At 33.5% G+C, this 21,467-nt stretch overlaps 3 protein-coding genes and 1 long non-coding RNA gene across 4 annotated transcripts in view; 2 read left to right on the forward strand and 2 right to left on the reverse strand.

Moving 5' to 3' along the window:
- On the forward strand, positions 814-2,428 carry LOC109333942. The gene is made up of 3 exons (XM_019569522.1): positions 814-1,068; positions 1,276-1,671; positions 2,085-2,428. Exons 1-3 carry the CDS (start codon positions 829-831, stop codon positions 2,325-2,327), a joined length of 879 nt encoding a protein of 292 aa, XP_019425067.1. The 5' UTR covers positions 814-828; the 3' UTR covers positions 2,328-2,428.
- On the reverse strand, positions 2,444-5,353 carry LOC109333668 (rho GDP-dissociation inhibitor 1-like). The gene is made up of 5 exons (XM_019569203.1): positions 4,742-5,353; positions 4,565-4,631; positions 3,522-3,740; positions 2,987-3,111; positions 2,444-2,715 (listed from the first exon to the last, which is right to left on the reverse strand). The coding sequence occupies exons 1-5, from the start codon at positions 4,940-4,942 to the stop codon at positions 2,644-2,646; spliced, it is 684 nt and encodes a 227-aa protein (XP_019424748.1). The 5' UTR covers positions 4,943-5,353; the 3' UTR covers positions 2,444-2,643.
- On the forward strand, positions 3,077-3,605 carry LOC109333669. The gene is made up of 2 exons (XR_002106037.1): positions 3,077-3,304; positions 3,340-3,605. It is a non-coding gene; the product is annotated as an uncharacterized LOC109333669 (long non-coding RNA).
- Positions 16,321-21,467, reverse strand: part of LOC109333943 — an 8,772-nt gene continuing 3,625 nt past the window's right edge. Inside the window, exons 2-4 of the mRNA XM_019569523.1 lie at positions 17,119-17,237; positions 16,577-16,950; positions 16,321-16,504 (exon numbers count right to left, since the gene is read on the reverse strand). Coding sequence (XP_019425068.1) covers positions 16,321-16,504; positions 16,577-16,950; positions 17,119-17,237 — 677 coding nt within the window. The remainder of the gene's footprint in view (positions 16,505-16,576; positions 16,951-17,118; positions 17,238-21,467) is intronic.

Here is a 21,467-nt window from a genome sequence, read left to right on the forward strand (position 1 = left end):
ATTAAAATAATAAGAAATTGATTTCCTCAATTCTCCCACCCCATCCATAAACCCAGTTAGACACATCCTCTTATTTTATTCTCAATCTTGTGATTAGAAGCGTGAAGTTTAAATTGAGAAACTTAACCAAACCAAATCATAAAATGTGGTTGAATTCAATTTCATGGTTCGATTCAGTTATTTTTAGGAACCATTCAGGTTCGATTCATGATTTTAGAAACTTAGAAACGGTTGGAATTAAATCAAACCACATATTAAAAAATAGATGCTAGAGAATTCTTCAATCAATTTTGTGGCTTAAATTATAATTTTTTTGGAAATTAGTAGTATTGTATATGTTACTAAATTGTTGTCATTTTAGTATTATATATAATACTAAATTTTAACTTTCGTGATAATAGACTTGAAAGTTGAAACTAACATATATCATAAATTATTATACATGTATTGCTATATATGTTACTAATTGATATATATATGTTACTAAATTATTATATACAAATTGTGAATTGTTCTATTACATATGGTCAATTGTTTTTTCTTGCTAAATCACATAATTATCACGTAATAATATTATTTTTCCATTTATAAAAAACAATATTTCTTTATTTTTAACTTTCAATTGATGCAAGAAAAAAAAACATAAAAACCACATAACCAAACCAAAAAACCGAACAAATTGGTTTGGTTCTTAGAACAAATTTTGGGATAAAAAATTGAGGCTAACGGATCAATGCCTATGTCTCGATTCGGTTACTGAATTGTAGCAAGAACCGGACCAAACTTTTACCTCCCTCCTTATGTCTCTATTCCCTATTCCCCATAGAAATGGTGGAAACAGGGGGGAAAGGTTGTGACGGAGCTATGGATGACGCAGATGCGGCTGCGACATGGGAAGAGATTGATGTTGCTGAAACGTACCTTATTTGTTCCATGTACCAACAAGCTGCTTCAACTGCTTCCTCTAATCTCAACCGTTTATCTCAATCTCCATTTCCACATGCACATGTTCAATTGGATGTGGGGAGAGTAGATGTACAACACCATATTCCTAGAAGCCAAGAGACTGTTTCCGGGATTTGAACCTGTGATGACGGTTACCAAACATCCGTTTTTGAGTTGGGTTTGAGTTTTTGAGGGGAATGAAGGGAAAATGAAAGCTTCAACATCATCTCACAAGTGTATTGTCTTTCCCTTCCCTTTATTACGTTCAACAATCAACTCACAAAAGGATCCTAAGCAGCAACACTGTTGTGCCAAAGCCTAGGCCAATAATTCCTCAATGCAAAGAGTGATTTACATTATTATTTATACAAGTTAATTATACACTATACTAAAACTCTGCGATGTTCATTCTTTTCTCTTTTTTGTTGTTGGTTCAAAGCCTGTTCTCAAATAGAACAAGGTTCTGATTTAGACCATGTTCAACAATATCTTGAGGACTTTCTTAATGGATGGAATCCTGTGGATCCACAATATGCTACTCTTATTGCTGAACCAAATGTTGACTGTGAAACTAGATATGGCAGACACTTTGTTTTGGAGATTGATCAATATTTGCAACTTGTTGAGCTCTATGTTGTCACACTTCTTGCGACAGTCCTAAAACATGTTGACCTTGCAATTTCATGGGTTGAGAATAATGCTTCATTGCCCGAGGAAAACCGACAGGTAAACTATATTGTGTACTCTTTCCACTTAATACTTTATCTGTTTGGCACCCGTGACTTATAGCTTATTTGGTAAATTACAAGTTATTGATTTAGTCAAAAATCTTATACATCTGTTTGGTGAACAAAAAATAAAGGAAAATTATAACTTTCGAAAGCTAGCTTTTGAAAGCTAATTCTATTAGCTTTCCAAAAATTATATGCTAGTGTTGGGAGCTGCCAATAATTGCTTTTTCATTATTGTATTTTAATTTTTCAGCAAATGACAATTTCTATCCCAGCACTAAAATTTCAGTTACTTAGCTACATAGCTTTTGGCTACAATCTCACAGGTTTCATCTAGTTTTTTTAAAAAAGAACCACTATGTTTTTCTCGTTCATTTACTTTCTATTGTTATGCCACTGTATTTATAGGCACTTCTGAGAAGGTTACACTCCATGCATTCTCTTAAAAGTACCACTCTGAACTCACCTACAGATAATATCAAAGCTTATTCTTTGAAAGAACTAAATGCGTGTGAAGGATCGACTAAAGCCTTGTCAGGCAAACATGCAAACAATAAAAAATATGCGTCCAAAGAAGCTGTTCTAAAACTGTCTGAACGAATAGAGCCGTATCTTTGCTACTTCCGTTCTATTATTTTTAGACTGCAATGATTAAACTACCTTGTCCATTTACTCCAGGTGGTGATTGCTCTGGTGGTTGGGTCTAGACTCTAGATGACACGATCAACCCGAACCAAACCAACCTACATTTAAGCTAGTAGTCATAATTGACAGAGAAGCAAGGAATTTTTATTAGGAAAATTATCAAGTAATCTTCTTTCTCTATGTTCCATGTAGTCAATACTACAAAGGTATTCTGAAATCTAGTACTACACCTGAATTTCTTGAACAAATCTAATATAAATTTAAAAAAAAGACTAACTGAAGGAGAGTTACTATTCCACACAAGAAAGCTCTCCATGTATGATTAAGCCCAGTCCCTTCTGATATCAAAAGTATAGTTGATCTCCAAGTAACATTTATTGTCATCATCAAGAAACTGCAAAAGGAAAAAAACAGCAGTATTGGTTTTATCATTGATTAGTTGTATATATTCACAAATTCATCAAATAATTATTAGAAATACAATAATACTTCTTGATATACACACAGATACCCTATAGTAAATTTAGGAGATATATCACCAGATAATGATCCTGTTAAAATTTTGCAAATGCAGAACTATTCAAAGGGAAAAAAATCTAGTGTTTTTTACTCATTTCAGAGCAGGATAAAGGCACTGGTTTATAATGTATTCATTGATATTTTACCTTTGATCTTGCAGAATATTGCCCTCTTGCAAATAACCCAGATGGTGTGGTTTCTTCTGGCATCTCATGTGTATAAGGCTCTGGCTGTGGGCTGAAAGTTCCAAGCATCTCTTTTGAGCTGTCAACTGAAATGAGACTTGTTGTCATAGAACGCTTCCGATTACAAAGTAGACTTAACTGCACTTTTCGTTGCTCAACTTTCGATTATGTGTGAAATTTCTTCCCCGATTTTACGGGTGATTTTTAGACCTTTAACTTATGAAGTTATGCAAAGTTAGTCAGCCACGGTGCAAAAGCTAATCGAAATAGCCTGCTTGGGTAATGCTGGCGTAATTACATCACACCATTCTTAGTTTTCGGATGAAAATTTATAGAGAGACTAACTTTGCATAAATTTGAGGGCATCGACTGCTAAAAAATAAACATCAGGAGACAAATTACACACATAAGATAATGTCGTGGGACTGAAAGTACATTTAAACTTAGAAGGCAAAGTTTAGAAAACAAAAACTAGACTCAGAATGAACAAAGTTACCTTTGACACCAGTCTTCCAAACAGTATTGGTGTATTTCAAGCCAGACACAATATTATTGCTCACTTCAAATGTGAATTTTAGAATGTAATGACTACCTTCTTTAAGTGTAAACCATAAGCCCTGTGGTTTTCCATTTTCGGGAATGGGAAGAACTATGTCATCTTTACCAGGAGAGATTATTGACAAACTAGTAATTTTGACTTCAGGTTCAAGAATTTCTGGAAAGAAATTATAACCAAGTTTATTGACAATATAGAACTTACAATCAACACACATGACAAATAGAAAGTTTAATTAAAAAAGGGTAATAGAAAAATAGAATCAAAAGAAAAAGGAGCAAAAAGTATAAGGATTGAGAGATAATATGAGATTAGTAGGATAAGATACTAAAATAAAAAGAAAGTGTGAACTATCTATATATCCTATAACAAATCATAAGAACATCATGCAGTTAATTAAATAACTTCACAAAATGAACATATCATTAATACCAGTAATAAAATTTAAAATTAACACATTTTAGCATGAATAGAAATGAAGAAAATGTAAATAAAAGATTAATAGACTCACTTCCAGTCAATCACATCTTCAGAAGCATAAATAAAAGATTGACAGAATGATTTAGAGTTCTTGTTAATTAGATCTTAGAGGAGGGATCCACTTACTCAAAGAGTAAGTTTTTTAAACTTATTCCTCATCCTAGCTATTTATTATAGGGAAATCAAATGGTTTGAATTAGTGAATAGATCTAAACCATTAAATATCTATAGAATTAATGGTCAGAATGTAGAATAAATGTGGATCCTCACTCTAGATCTTATATAGGTAAATGGTCCTCATCAACACCATTATATTTTAGAATACATGATTCTCTCATTTATCCTACATATCACATACCATGTACTAGGTTCTTTACAATAATAATGTAAAAAATGATGAATAATATAGAACTCGGTATGATACACTATAACTGATATTATGTATCTTGTAATATAACTGATATTATATATCTTGTAACTATGTTTTATACAAAAAGAGATACCTCCAATGTTGTTCACATCCACACTCCCAAGAAGTTGTTCCTTCCATTTCCTTAGACTCTCATCATCCTTTATATATTACATTTCAGGATATAACAAAAGAAAAGAGTAAGACAGAAAGCACAAAAGCATATTACATTAGCATAGAAACAAAATCATTAATATGAAACAAACAAAACCTTATCTTTCTCAAGTTGTTCTTTAAGAGTGCACTGAGGACCCAATTCTATCTTGTTTCCATCTTCATCTTCTTCCTCTTGATCAGTTGCATACACAGAAGATTCACTAGGTTGTCTGCTCAAAGAATCATGAGTACCTTCACTTTTATCACCCTCAACACTACTTTCTCCTGTTTCTTTATTTCCTTCAACAAATCCCATCTTATTGGAACTTGAAGCAGCTCCAACAATGGCCAAGGTGGTGGTTAACTCATTAACACTCACAAAAAGAATTAAAGCATGACTTATAAAATACACCAAAATAGAGAGATACCAAAAGAAGTTGCAATGGTAATGGAGTTATGTTAAGGAAAGTATTCAAAAAAATAATGAAATTGCACTAATGAAAACACAAATAGAGGGAAAAACAATTAAAATTTGTGTCTTAGAAAACCCAGCAAGGATAAAAAAAAGAGTAAAAGAAAAGAATATGGAAGACAAAGAAAAAGTTGTTTTTTGTCTCTTAGTGACTGTTTTATTCTTTGTTTTTTGTCTGTTGGTTGTTCACAATGTAAGGAGAAAAGAGATAAAAATGGAAATTTGGAGAAAAGGTCTTGTGGTGATCCATAAAGTTTGTGACTTTGAGAGAGGAACATTGGAGAGAGATATGCATCCTTTTTTTGGCAATACTAATCACTTTCTTCTTGGAGTTCTCAGTTTAATTTAAAAACATTTAGTAATATTAATTTTTATTTAAAATGAATCATTTTAATTAATTAGAATGAATCAATAAAAAAATGCAATATATGTTGTGAATCATCCCCCAATTCTAGGAGATGGTTTCTAAGGTGATGATATTTTATTATAGAAGTCTAGTTTAATCGAATGATCATTATATTTTGACTTCTAAGTTTGATAACATTTTTTATTTTAAAGGCAAATCTGTTGTCTAAGTCCAACAATATCGTAACATTCTGGTGTAAAAGTTTGACAATGTTTTTTGAGAAAACATTTTGACATCTACGTCCAACAACATAACATTTCAGAGTCCAAGTCTCACAATGTTGTTGATGAAATGTTTTGGCTTCTAAATCTAATAATGTAATAACATTTCAGTGTCTAAGTCCAAAAATCCTTTAGAGGGAATGTTTTGGCTCCTAAGACCATCAACATTATAAAATTTGAGCGTTTGTGTCTGAAATTTTTTTTGAATGAATGTTTTGGCACCTAAGTCTAACAACGTAATAACATTTTAACATCTAAGTTCAAAAATACTTTAGAGAGGACGTTTTGGCATCTAAGTCTAAATGTATAATAACATTTTGATGTCACAATGCTCATAATTCTAAAGTGATTTGATTAGACCTAAAAAGTCTTGATCATTCACTATAAAGTTGTGACTAAGTAGGATAGGTGCACATGTGATTAAATATTTGATTTTTTGGAAGTATGTTATGTGATGTAAGCTTTTCTTATTAAAATTCTTCAAAGACTTGCCATAGTAACTGATTAAACCAAGAAATCCTTTCATGCATTTCACATTCTTTGGAATAGGCCATAAAAAATAGCTCAAACCATTGCAACAATGGTCTAAAGATCTCACTCATGAGAGATTGAAAAGTAGTTGCATTCATCAAACCAAAAGGCATCATAAGATATGCAATTTTATGGTATTCATTGTCATTTGGGGCTTATAAAAGTAGTTTTGAGAATAAATTTATCCCCAAATAATTCATCCAACAATTTATCAATAACCTGAATTGGAAAATTTTCTAGTATAGTTACCTTATTTAGAGCTCAATAATCCACACACATTCTAAACTCTTGGAAAATTTATACACGCTGACTTAAATTGCAGACATCATCACTTGATGTAACTGCAATATTGTGGTTGTAGTGTGACACCAAATTACAATAACACAGACGCAACACAACTGTATTGAACCACATTTAGCCAGTATCAAATTAAAAATTATTTTTTAATCACAAAAGAATTCACATAGCAACCGTAATCACAAGAACCACAATCATGACTGTAATCATTGATGGGAAATTCAACACAAGAACAAGGAAATCTCTAATAGAGTATATGCAGCGGATAATAATTTTCCCAACTTGCTAGAATCTATGAGGAGCAATAACAAATAATGCAGTAACTAAGAACACACAAGGGACATTAATATTTTAACATGGAAAACCTTCCCAATGTGAAAAGTAAAAACTACAGGCACAAGCTAATCAATCAAGCTCCACTATGATCAAAGTATGAATACAAGAGTGTCTCCAAAATACAGCACAAAACATTCTCAATAATACAGGATACAATAGAACAACAAGCTTGAAAATGAGAACACAAAGTTGTAGAAAAAACAGCCACTGTTTTGGCTCGTTTTCTACCACCTCGGATGACTTGTCACCAATCTAGCCGTTTATAATGAAGTAACAGAAACTGTAAACTTTCTGCCCAAATTTTAGCCCAATCCAACGGTGAACGAAGACACAATCGCAAATCTCCCACAACTGTTATGAGTTCCTACGAGTTGAATTCTTTCAACTTCTCTCTCAATTTTCTATTTCCTTTTTTTGCCTACTCTGACTTCACACCTTTGCCTCATCTGACCCATATCAATTAGATTAAGTGGGACAAGTGGAATTTGTCCAACTAGGTCTTTCTCCATATAGGAAGGAAGCCTAAACCCATCTCTCTCTTACAACAAGTTTCAAACTTCCACCTCGTCTTTCAGCACCATTATCATTTGTTTGAACCTTAGCCAATTCCAACAACCTAGCATCCAAAGCATCACGTATCCAATAATACCTCACATCAATGTGTTTGGACATAGAATAAAAAGTTGAATTCTTCCCAAGATGAATTGCACTTTGACTATCATAAAATAACAAGTATTTGTCTTGGACAAAACCAAGCTCCTGCAAGAATTTCTTCACCCAAAGCAACTCCTTGCATGCTTCTGTAATGGCAATGAACTCTGCCTCAATAGTGGACAATGCAACGCACTTTTGCAACCTATATTTCCATGCTACAACTCCCCCTACAAAGATACCTCAAATCCATTTTACAACATTCCAATGGTCTCTACCTGGATTTGACAGAAATCTACTAAATGTACCAACATCATATGCAATATCTGGTCTTGTACACACCATTGTATACATCAAACTTCCCATATAAGATGCATAAGGAACTCATGACATATCTGATTTTTCAGCTTCATTTGAAGGACACTGTTTCACACTCAACTTAAAATGAGTAGCAAGAGGAGTGCTTACCGCCTTAACATTTTCCATATGGAACTTTTAAACACTATCTTAATATAGTGTTCCTATGACAGCCAAAGTTTCTTTTCTTGCCTATCTCGCATGATTCTTATACCAAGAATATGCTTAGCAGCTCCCATGTATTTCCTGGAAAATGACTTGCCTAATTTCTTCTATAACCTATCAATCATAGAAATATTTTTCCCAATGATAAGCATGTCACCAACATACAATAACGGGATGATGAAATCACCATCAACAACATACTTTCTAATGAAGACACAATGATCATAAGTAGTTTTCTTGTAGCCTTGCTCACACATAATAGACTCAAACTTCTTGTATCATTGTCATAGAGCCTGCTTTAAACCATATAGACTCTTTCTCAGCCTACACATATAGTCTTCTTTCCCTTTAACAAGAAAACCATCAGGTTGTTTTATATAAATCTCTTCCTTCAAATCACCATGAAGGAAAGCAATTTTTACATCCATTTGCTCTACCTCCAAATCAAGAGTAACAACCAAACTCAATACAATTATAATAGATGACATCTTCACCACATGAGAAAAAATGTCACTGAAATCAACACCCTTTCTCTATTTGAAACCATTAACCACCAATCTGTCTTTATACCTTGGAGATGTAGAATTACTTTCTTGTTTCACCTTGTAAATCCACTTGTTTTCCAAAGCCTTCTTCCCTTTTGGCAATTTGACCAAATCAAAAGTGTGATTATCATGTAAGGATTTCATTTCCTCTTGCATTGCATCCAACCACTTCTTCTTTTCTTCATTCTCCATGACCTCATGATAGTGTTCAGGTTCTCCTCCATCTGTCATAACAACATAGTCATCAGAAGGGTACATGGTAGACGGTTTCCTCTGCCTATTAGACATCCGAAGTTGAACTGGAGGTGGTTCAAGAACATCACCAATATTCTCATCTTGTGACATATCATGTTCATCTTCACCAATATCAGTGAGAAAATCTAACTCATCTCCAAGCTGTTGATCACCAACATAATCATATTGTTCACCATTTTGAGTGTTATTCTCAACTGTATCCAAATCATGTATAGGCATCCAAAATGGATCAATATCAGACAATCTATTATCTTCCTCGGGTGTAGTCTTCTTCATATTATCAATGTCTTCAATGGTTTGATCTTCCATGAACTTCACATCATGGCTTCTAACAACCTTTTTCTCAACAGGATCATACAACCTGTAGCCAAATTCATCTTCACCATAACCGATAAAGATGCATTGCCTTGTCTTCACATCAAACTGGATCTTTCATCCTTTGGAACATGTAAAAATGTCTTGCAACCGAAGACTCGCAAATGATCATACTTGACATTCTTGCCAAACCAAATCTTGTCTGGCACCTCAGCATTTAGAGCAATTGTAGGACTAAGATTAATAACATGCACTACCGTGTACAAAGCCTCACCACAGAAATGTTTAGGTAATTTTGCTTCAGAAAGCATGCACATAACTCTTTCAACCAAAGTTTTGTTCATCCTCTCTGCTAAGCTATTAAACTGAGGAGTCTTAGGGGGAGTCTTTTATATCTAGTACCTTGCTGCTTGTAGTAAATATCAAACGGTCCACAATACTCACCATCGTTGTCAGTATGAATGCATTTCAGCTTCTTGCCAGAATGTCTCTCAACCAAAACATGGAATTGTTTGAACTTTTCAAACACTTGGTCCTTTGTCTTCAAAAAAATGAACCCAAATCTTCCTTGAATAATAATCAATAGACATAACAAAGTAAAGTGCACCACCAAATGACTTTACCTTCAATGAACCACAAATATAAGAATGTACCAATTCAAGCAACTCTAACTTCATTGAGGAGGATGTTTCTTAAAGGATGGTCCAGTCTGCTTACCAACCATGCAATGAGAACATTTCTCCAACTCTGCACTCTTCAATCCTGGAAGTACATCCTTTTTGGCTAAATTGTTCAACCTTTTTTCACTGATATGATTGAGTCTACGGCGCCACAAAGAAGCCTCCATATCCATGGCATTCACACCGTCTTCAGCAACCAAAGCTTTTGTCCAATACAATTTAGAAATTTTCTCCCATCTCGCCCAAAGAGCTCTGATGGGAAATTCAACACAATGACAAAGAAATCTCTAACAGAGTATAGGCAGTGGATAATAATTTCTCCAACTTGCTAGAATCTACGAGGAGCAATAACAAATAATGCAGTAACTAAGAACACATAAGGGACACCAAAATTTTAACGTGGAAAACCTTCCCAATGTGAGAAGTAAAAACCACGGGCACAAGCTAGTCAATCAAGCTCCACTATGATCAAAATAAGAATACAAGAGGGTCTCCAAAATACAGCACACAACATGCTCAACAATACATCATACAATATAGCAATAAGCTTGAAAATGAGAACATAAAGTTGTAGAAAAACCAGAAAAACAGGCACTATTTTGGCTCGTTTTTTACCACCTCAGATGACTTCTTACCAATCAAACCGTTCAGAATGAAGTACCAGAAGCTGTGAACCTTCTGTCTAAATTTTAGTCCGATTCAACGGTGAACGAAGATGCAGTCGCAAATCTCCCACAATTGTTATAAGTTCCTACGGGTTGAGTTCTTTCAACTTCTCTCATTTTTCTATTGCATCTTTTTGCCTACTCTAACTTCACACCCTTGTCTCATCTGACCCATATCAATTAGATTAAATGGGACAAATGGACTTTGCCTAATTGGGTCTTTCTCCACATAGGAAGAGAGCCCAAACTCAACAACCGTGACCACAATTACGACCAAAATTGTTATTTAAAACATTGCTCGGTCTAAAAAATTCTCTACTTGCCTTTGTTGATCAGCACTCACCCCTTCCCTTCTGTTACTGGCTTACTGCTGTCTATTTTGCCTTAATGATGTTTTGGAGAAATGGACATCTGCAACAACCAACAAGGAAGAAATTTTAAAACCACCCCTTTGGACTAGCCAAAATTCTAAGCTAGCAAGTTTCGTCTAATTGTTTTCCTTTTTTCTCCCTATATCCCAACCCGTTTTCTTTCCAAGTCAAAAAAAGGAGTATCTAATGTGATAAATTTAATGCCTTTTTAATTCATTGTGATTTACTACAAATAATGTAATCATACTACGGAAAACCAGAAAATTCTAATGAAACCATGTCTCTCTGGCAAATCATGGAATACTATAATAACTTAGTTCAAGTGTTGTTTAATGAGCAAAAATAATTCTCTTTGTAATTTGTATTATGACAAGATGAACTTTCTTACAAGGAAATGGAAGGCTACTAACAGTAGCAATTACAGAGAATATGCAGAAATAGAAAAAGTAAGGAGTCAATCATAAAAGACTAATCAGAGAGGGGATTTTAGAATCATTCCATCCATGCCATCTTTCCTCATTCCTCATCATTATATACTAGACTCTAGACCAATCAAAATCCTGCAGCCTGGAGTTAGTTATAGGAATTCTCTTGTTTTTCCTTATGACCTGAGCACTAGGATCAGCTGCCACATGTCCCTCTTTAATTATATTAGTGATTGACTCTCTTGTCCTCTTTAGTGTATTATTTTCCTACCTTTCCCTTGCTGCATTCAGTACAACACTTCCCCGTTAAGATTAACCTTGTCCTCAAGGTTGAAAACCGGAAATGCCTCGTGCAATGTAGATTGGTCCTCCCAAGTGGCCTAAGAGACATCTAAACCTTCCCATAGAATCAAATGTTGTTGTGTCTGTTGTTGTCCTCTTAAAATGACCTGAGATTGCAAGACATCCACTGGTTGATGGAGAGGAGCCAAAGTAGTACTAGTAATAGGTAATGGTAGGTACAATTGAGAGTGTTCCCCGTGGCAAAGTTTGAGTTGTGAACAATGAAACACCAGATGGATTTTAGCACTTAGAGGCAATAATAATTTGTAAGCAACTTGCCCAATTCTTTCGATGATGGTAAAAGGGGCCAAAATACCGCAAGCTGAGTTTTTGATTCTTCCTGAGAGCAACAAAATGTTGTCTATAAGGCTGCAATTTCACCAAAACCATGTCACCTAGCTTAAGTTCCATTGGTCTCCGTTTCTTATCAGCATTGATCGTCATGTGGTGTTGAGCCCTGTGAAGGGACAAGTCTCTTTGCAATAACTGTTCTTGAACTGAAACTTCATCCAAAGGGTTCAAGGTGTACTTAACCAATTTAGGAGGGTATCTTCCATAGACAATTTTAAAAGGAGTCATACCACCACTATGATGATATGAAGTGTTATACCAAAACTCCGTCCAAGGTAGTAACTTAGCCCAATCTTTAGGAGACTCATAAGTGAAGCAACTGAGATACATTTCCAAACACTTATTTAAAGCCTCAGATTGCCCATCTATTTGGGGATGATATGCATTGGATAACTATAGGGACGTGCCACTCAGTCAGAACAATTGTTGCCAAAACTTGCTGGTAAATACCTTATCCCTGTCGGAAACAATCGTCTTAGGGATGCCATTCAATTTCACCATAGTGTGCATGAATATATCAACTACTGATTTGCTGGAGTAGCAAGCTTTTAAGGCTGAAAATTGGCCATTTTTGGACAGCCTATCAATCACCACCAGTATCACCGTGAACCCATTGGAAGGAGGAAGACCAGTGATGAAGTCCATGGCCACTTCCTCTCAGATCTGATCCGAAATTGGTAGCGGTTGTAGCAACCCCGTAGGAAAAGTGTTAGCAGTCTTTGCTTGTTGGCAAACTAAACAATTCTGCACAAATTGCTTGATATCCTTTTGCATGCGAGCCAATGTTCTGTGAAACCATCATGGCCGCCTATTAGGAGCTATGAAACTCCTTCAAATTTTGCTTAATTAATTCATGTGAAGAAGGAATAACCAATCTACCTTTCTAATAAAGCAATTGATCTTGCACAGAATAATGAGGACTAGGAGGTGTATTCAATGATCATAAATCCATAATATTCTTCAAATGTGAATCTGATAAAAAGGCTTCTTTTAGTGTAGGCAAGAAATTGAAGTGAGGCTGAGACCAAGCCAAGAAAAATGATCTAGATAGGGAATTAACTGCAATATTTTCCTTCCCTGACTTATATTCGATTGTAAAATCATATCCTAACAGCTTTGGCAACCAATTTTGTTGTTCCAAGGTTTGAAGGGTCTGATTGGTCAGGTTCTTCAAGCTTTTCTGGTCAGTGCGAATCACAAATTTGTGTCCCAACAAGTAATGTCGAAATTTAGCAATGGCTTTAGTGATAGCATAAAATTCCCTGGTGTATGCAGATTGGTTCTGCATTCTATGAGTTAACTTTTTGGAGAAGAAGGCAATATGATGTTGATCCTGACTGAGAATTGTGCCAACCCCAATTCCTGATGCGTCGATTTCTAAGACAAAAGGCTTAGAAAATTTTGGTAAAGTGAGGATCGGGGATTGTGTCATTGCAAGTTTAAGGGTCTGAAAGGAAGTATCAGCAGTAGCACCCCACTTGAAAATATCATTCTTTAGTAATTTGGTTAAAGGGCAGCTAGCATAACACAGCCTTTGATGAAACTACGATAATAGCCCATGAGACCTAAAAAACCACGTAGTTGTTTCAAGGATTTTGGATTCGGCCAATTTAATACATCTTGTATTTTATCTTTCTCTATTGCCACACCTAACCCGGAGACAACATGGCCCAAGTAATCCACCTGCTGAAGGCCAAATCAGCATTTGGACAATTTGGCAAACAACTTGTGAGCATAGAGCAATTGTAATACTGTCTCCAAATGAAGTAAATGGGAAGGCCACGAAGGACTGTAGACCAAAATGTCGTCAAAGAAGACGAGAACAAACCTTGGGATTAATCCCTGAAAAATCTCATTCATTAAGCTCTGGAATGTGGCAGGGGCATTAGTGAGGCAAAATGGCATCACAGTCCACTTATAGTGGCCTTGATGAGTCCGAAATGTTGTCTTGAACCTATCTTCTTGGTTTACCAATATCTGATGGTACCCCGACCGAAGATCCAATTTAGAAAAAAAATTGAGCACCATGTTCCATCCTTTTTTTTGACATGGATGATTGGTGACGAGAAAGGACTACTGCTCGGCACAATAAGCCCCTCCTTAAGCATTTCGTGAACCATAATTTCAATTTGTTGTTTCTAGCTATGAGGATACCTTTAGGTTTGGACTTTAACAGGAGCATTGCCAGGGAGCAAGGGAATTGAGTGATTGTGACATCTGTTAGGAGGGAGTCCTGACGGAATCGAGAAAACTATGCAGAATTTATGCAATAGAACCATTAATTCAGGCTCCATGTCACTAGGCAGATTCAATCCCTACTCAAGAGAGCCCTCTATCTGTTGAAATTGCAAAGTATATAATTCATCAATGGCATGAGTATGATGCATGCGACGCAAGTGAGTGAATTGAGCTGGAGTAGGCAAACCGGGTTGTGCACCATGCACAGTGACAAACTGGTTCCCGAAATAAAATTTCAAGGTGAGCTTACTGTAATCTGAAATGTGAGGATTCAGAGTAGCCAACCAAGCAGCTCCCAAAACCAAATCAGCCCCAGTAACAGGTAATAAGTACACTGGTAATCGTAAGGAATGTCCTTGGATTTTGACCTTAAGATCCCTGACCAAACCTTCAGCCGCTAGGGCACTACCATTGCCCACCACCACTTGAAAGTTGAGAATTGACTCAATGGATAATTTTAAACAATTGGCTAGTCGGGGTTGGAAGAAGTTATCACTCGACCCACTATCCAATAAAATTTGGACCGTCATGTCGTTAATAGAGCCTTGAAACTTCATTGTTCCAAGACCATAAGACCTTTTTAATGCATTGTACGATAAGTGGTGTTCGTGTGATAATTGCAACTCGGACACCTGTTCTAGATCAGGAGGTTCAGACTGAGGTTTTGGACCATCATCTTCTTGAACTTGAAGGAGTAAATACTGCTTGTTAGGACAACAATGGCTTGGAGAGAACTTATCGTCACAAGTGTAACAAAGGCCTTTTTCTCGGCGTAGTTGCATTTTCGCAGGTGTAATCTTCTTGATATTGGCATTACGAAGAGGAGGAGTGGAAACCGGGTTAGGAAGGAAAGGTGGAAAGCTAGTGGATTTGAGGGTTTGAGATATGGGAAGGCTTGTGGGTAGGGTGAGTGTTTTGGAAAATGGGCTGGGCTAATATTGTTTGGGTTTAGGGATGTATTTTTCTTCATACAACTTGGCGAATGAAACTGGTCTAATCAGTGTGGAAGGGGCTTGAGCAATAACATCGCAGCGAATATCTGGTTTCAACACACCAATAAAGCAATCTAAGAAGGCCTCTGCTATAATATCGTGCACTCGGTTAGCCATCGCAGTGAATTGAACATAATAATCTTGGCCTGAACCCAGCTGGGTGAGCTTGAATAAATGGGACCGAGGACACTCATACGAGGATGGACCAAATTCGAGTTCCAGAGCATGTGTAAGGGCCACCCATGAGTGAAAAGGGTTAGTATGAATCATCATCTAATATCAAGGTACAACTTCCTTATCTAAGTGGATAGCAGCAATGGTGAGTCTAGTATATAATGGAGTATACAACTTCATTATATACTAGACTCTAAACCAATGAAAATCCTGCATCCTAAAGTTAGTTATATGAATTCTCTTGGTTTTCCTTATGACCTGATCACTAGGATCAGCTGCCACATGTCCCTTTTTAATTATATTAGTGATTGACTCTTTTTTCCTCTTTAATGTATTATTTTCATGCCTTGCCCTTGCTGCATTCGGTACAAATACTTGCGGATATATCATATGGTTAGTTATTTAATATAGGGATTGATCTGCATTCTTTCTATCTAAGTTGTTAATATTATAGCTTTCTGGAGGATCATTTCATTGACATTGTTTCCAAATATGTTATTTGTAATTATGGTTGTATTTAAAAGGGTTTGCTAACATGACTAAAGTATTTTTGAGTTAGATACATATTAGGGTTTATGGTGAGAGAAAACTATTTTTTATTTTGATAGTTAATTAACCCATGTTATTAAACTCTGTTATAATAAAACATTAAAGGTATTTTTGTCTAAACCTTTTTGTACATAATGTTAACATGTAACTGATTGACACAACACATGTTAATAAACATGTTTTTAGGTTTAGTAGCTATTTAAATTTTATTCGTTTTCTGTCCCTAGAAATATTTTAAAATTTTGAGATAGTGCATCTTTAGTCTCTAGTGAGGGAACCATACTATTTCTATTTATTAAAATGAGGACAAAATTTGAATAAAATTAAATAGGAACCAAAGCTAAAAATGGTCATATTTATAGAGACAAAATTCTAATGCAGTACGTGCTTTCATCATTCTTCAAATCCTCAAACCTTGGATCTGGATTATGACAAATATTTTCAGTAGAAGCATGAGTTGGACTTGGATTAGAGCTATAATCACCAGTTTCATGATAATGATAACTTTTTGCCAATGATTTTGAGCTTGAATGTGAAAGCCTGCAACATTGCAAAAGGAAATAAGCTAATCAACCAGATTAAGGAAAATTTAATTACCAGAACTTTGAATACCTATTTTCACCATTCTTCAAATCCTCAAAACTTTGATTTGGATTCTCAAAACTGCAAGTATCATTGAACTGAGAACCAGAATATATGTTCTTAATGAGTACAAAAGCTTCTGCAACATTGTGATTGTGGACTGCATTTTCTGACAAAGATGGACTTGTAGTATGAGCTTTTGTTTCATTCCCTTCTGAAAGTTTAGAAGCCGAACTACATGAGGATGATCCACAAGAATTTTCACATTTCTGTGATGAATAACATTGCCCCAATGGTGAGGATAATTTGAAAGATTCAAGCTTTTTCTTTAGAAATTTAAGCTTCCTTTCAGCTTTGTCTCTTAGTTTGATCTCTTTTTTAAGTTTCCTTTCTAACTCAACAAACTGTAGAGAGAAATAGAATCACATAACAAAGTTTGTTCAAACAAAGCAAAATAGAATAGCAATGCCATTTTCATTCCTTGTATTTGATAATATAAATTGTCACAGAAAGAATAAAATTGATACAAGTTATTCAAGATTGAATGTTCTACTTTAATAGTTGAAAATTACCTTATTGGCCATTGATTCTGCATCCTCTTTTGCTACCCTTGAAGCATGTCTCTCTGCAAGTAATCTCCCTCTTAGGCACTCTACGGTACCCAAATCCATTTTCTTGCCACTAAGAGATAAACAATGTTACTTCCATTTTTCTTGCCACACTTCACATAGAAATATGAGAGTGAGGAGCAAGGATCCTCTCTAGTATCGGAGATGAGAATTCTTATTTTTTCTTTTGTTTTCGATGACAAAAATGCTATTTTACTATAAATAAAAACATAAAACTATCATAGCATCTTGTTTTTTTACTTTGTTTTTATAGTACTTATCTCTCGGATAATGAATTAGATTCATACCACATAGCGCTAACAGGAAGAAAAAACCTCCACGTGTCATCATGCTTGATAGTAGCATCTATCGGAAAATTTACAAATGTGGTGCACCTTGATCAAAAAATTACGGTTTTGGTGCATAGAAAAATTACAAAACTAGTGTAACTTTATAGAAATCGACAATCCCATTGCCGATTTATGTATTTTTTTTCTCCCTCCTCCCCCAAAATCGGCACTGAGGAAGGAGTTTTACTAAAATATTTTTTTTTTAAACTCCCCCCTAAATCGTCAAGGGGATGGAGTTTTATACTTTTTTATTTTTTTTCTCTCCCCTAAATCAGTAACCGGAGAGTTTTTGACTTGTGGGAGTTTTTATTTTTTTTAACTTGTGGGAGTTATATTATTAGTTTTAGAGTTTAATTTTTCAAACACAAATTCTAACTACACACAACATGATAAATTTTGTCAACCCTAATCCTAGTAACAGAACACAATAATGAAAAACACACACAATATCTAAAACTAATAATATTTAATATTATGTGTGTTTTTCATTATTGTGTTATGTTAGTAGGGTTAGGGTTGACAAAATTTATCATGTTATGTGTAGTTAGAATTTGTGTTTGAAAAATTAAACCCTAAAACTAATAAATAACTCCCACAAGTTAAAAAAAAAAATCAAAAACTCTCCGGTTACCGATTTAGGGGAGAGAAAAAAAATAAAAAAAAGTATAAAACTCCCTCATTCACGATTAAGGGGGAGTTTAAAAAAAAATTTATTTTAATAAAACTCCCTCCCCAGTGCCGATTTTGGGGGAGGAGAGAGAAAAAAAATACATAAATCGGCAATGGCATTGCCGATTTCTATAAAGTTATACTAGTTTTGTAATTTTTCTAAAAGGTGCACCAAAATCATAATTTTTCGGTCAAAGTGCACCACATTGGAAATTTCCCAGCATCTATCATTTGGTTATTCTCTATAATGTGGTCACAACATATTCACATCTTAGACAAGTGCTATGAGTCGCTTTCTCTTAAAGGCTTAAGAGCTGAGTTTAGAACCTATAGTGTATCACATGTTATTTTTGGAATAGACAAAGAAACGTGGAAAAAGTGTGATGATTCTTGTCTGCTTTAAAATAGAAACAGAATCAGTGTTGTGCAGTTGTAAAGTTTCAGAAACATATGCTTTGGTGCTCATAATATATGTATCCTAACTGTATTTAACTAAATTACTTGGTGGGAACCTTTAGTTTTGTCTATTCTTATTTATTATGAAATAAGATTTTAATGATTTTTGCACATTTATTTATCTATATTATAAAGATTCGATAAGTTTTATTGTTGACCATTGATTGTCTAATATAATCCCCATCTTTATCCTAACTTATACTTCATTATGTATAGCATCATATACACATACTAAATTTTGTACACATTTATTGAAGATATGATTGGATTAAATCTAGTTATAAAATTAGTTTGTAGTTGTCATCAATTACATGTCATTAGGTTGGCACATATAGCATTAACTAATATATGGTGAATAAATGAGCTATATTATTTGTGCATCTTAACACTAAATATTTTAATTTTGACTTTAATAAATTTTACACTCTATTATTGTAGTTAGAGTTTGTGACTAAAACATAAATAATAGATTATGCTATGATAGCATAAAAATGAGGAAAAACTGTATGTAATGATAGTATATGAATTTTAGATATTGTTGCTGTATTATTTATCTTTCATATCTAGTCATCATTGACTCTTAAAAAAACAATCTAAATAAATAGTCGATAATATAGTAATTGTGTATAAATTTTTACATTAATAATACATAAATGTTACAATAAAAAAATTACATTGGCAATACATTGAATTATTTTATCTTTAATTTTTACTTCTTATTTATATTATTTTCTCTGTAATATATATACTATTATTAATAAAAAATTACACATAGTAAATACATCATTAATCTATTTTATTTATATTTAAAAATCAATAATAATTAAATACGATCTTAAAATAAAGGAAGTCATTAAAAGAATGAAACAAAAAAAAATATGGGTACACCTTACCAAACAAGCGAGTAGGCCCGAGTTGGAATTATGGGACCAAACTATGCATGCAATCCTTAATTGCAATAGTTGTAATAAAATCACTTAATTTAATGTTTCTGTTTAAAATATAAACATTTAACCATAACTTACCATGATGAGGTTTCGATTAGGCTTGAATTGCACTCAAAGAAATGTGTTATCAGTGGCAGCCTTTACTTCATTTTGCCGTCAGATCTATCATCAAACAATTCCATCTAACTTCATTATACTTATCCAACTAGCAAATTACATGTGTGAATGCACGTGTCGGTATTTTTTTTACCACATAATTAAGAACATATATATCATATTTATGTTGTTTTTTAAGATAAGGAACAACTTCAAATTTTGTTATTTTGAAATTGATATCTCTTTTAAAATTCAATGTCCATCATTGTTCAATCTCACAAATATTAAATATCCACAATATCATATTATGGAAAAACTTGATTATATCATTAGGAAGACTAAATATTGTAAATACATTTAAAATTGATAAGTTAATAAGTTGAATTTTGGTTTTCATTAGTATTACACATATCAATGGAATCAGAACTATTGTATTCATTTTTATCATATAATATTATGAAATTTAGAAATATTTGTTTCAACTTAATAGTTGATTGAATTGAATTATAAATTTTTTTATTTGAAATTAAACTAATTTTTATTTATTTATTTGTTCAATAATTTCAATAGTTGATGCAAGTATTATCTTTGGTTATAAAAATTCTTCCTTTTATAATGATCTTGTATATCTGGATCAGTACTTTGAACTATGACATTTATTGAATTATCAAAATTAACAAATGTATATGTCATTAGGTAGGGAATGACGTAATTATGAGAATTGTAAAGAAAAAATAAATAATATAATTTAACTAATACATACTAATGCTATAATATTTTGTGTTAGCGATTATGTACAATTACAATAGTTTATTATACTATTTTAAAATTGTATCATGGTCTTGATTATATGTCTTCATCCATACAATTTTATACAATAATATTTTAATGATCTATATGGAATAATAAATGACACATAAAATGAATAAATGATATTAATTGAGAACGTTTTAAGATTTATTTAAATGTCTAATTACTGCATATTCCATTTACTATAATTAAAATATGTTTTCAAATTTTCCTAACAACTTTAATACATAGTTTTAAAATAGAAACTAAATCATCATAATTAAGAGGAAGGATCCACAAGAGAGTAAGTTTTATAAACTTACTCTCTTCCTAACCATCAATTATAGGGAAATCCAATGACTTGAATTAGTGCGTAGATCTAAATCATTAGTTATCCATATAATTGATGGCTAAGATAGGGAGTAAGTGTAAAAAACTTACTCTTGTAGTAAGTGTAAAAAACTTACTCTTGGACAGTGGCAGATTATTGAAAGAACAGGTGGGGGCAACTGCCCTGAATTTTTAATTTGTTTTTTAAATATTAGCAAATTTATTAAAGTGTATAATACTTATGTAATGTATTCTCCATTGATTTGTATTATTTTTTTAAAGAGTCAATAATGATTAAAAATTAATGGTGGATGATGAACTAATAGTATATAAAATTCATATATCACTAGTTATTCATTTTTCTCTTCATTAAACTATTTACTTTACTCTCTCAACACTAGTTTGAATCCTAACAATGTCAATAAAATATTTAATGTTAATAACTTAAATATTTTTATGTACAAATTATATGTTATGGATTTCATGATGTCGGTCATTCGATTTGAAGAACATCCCAATCATCTCTGACTTAAGTGTAGCTTTTACAAAAACGGGGAAGATAGGATAATAATACTTGTTTGATTGAATTATTTATATTATTTTAACTATTCTAATTTCTACAATTACAACTAAAATATCATTTTTAGCAATGAAGATAATCAAAATAATATTACGT

This window comes from Lupinus angustifolius, chromosome LG19, assembly GCF_001865875.1.
Source record: "Lupinus angustifolius cultivar Tanjil chromosome LG19, LupAngTanjil_v1.0, whole genome shotgun sequence".
Taxonomy (NCBI): Eukaryota; Viridiplantae; Streptophyta; class Magnoliopsida; order Fabales; family Fabaceae; genus Lupinus; species Lupinus angustifolius.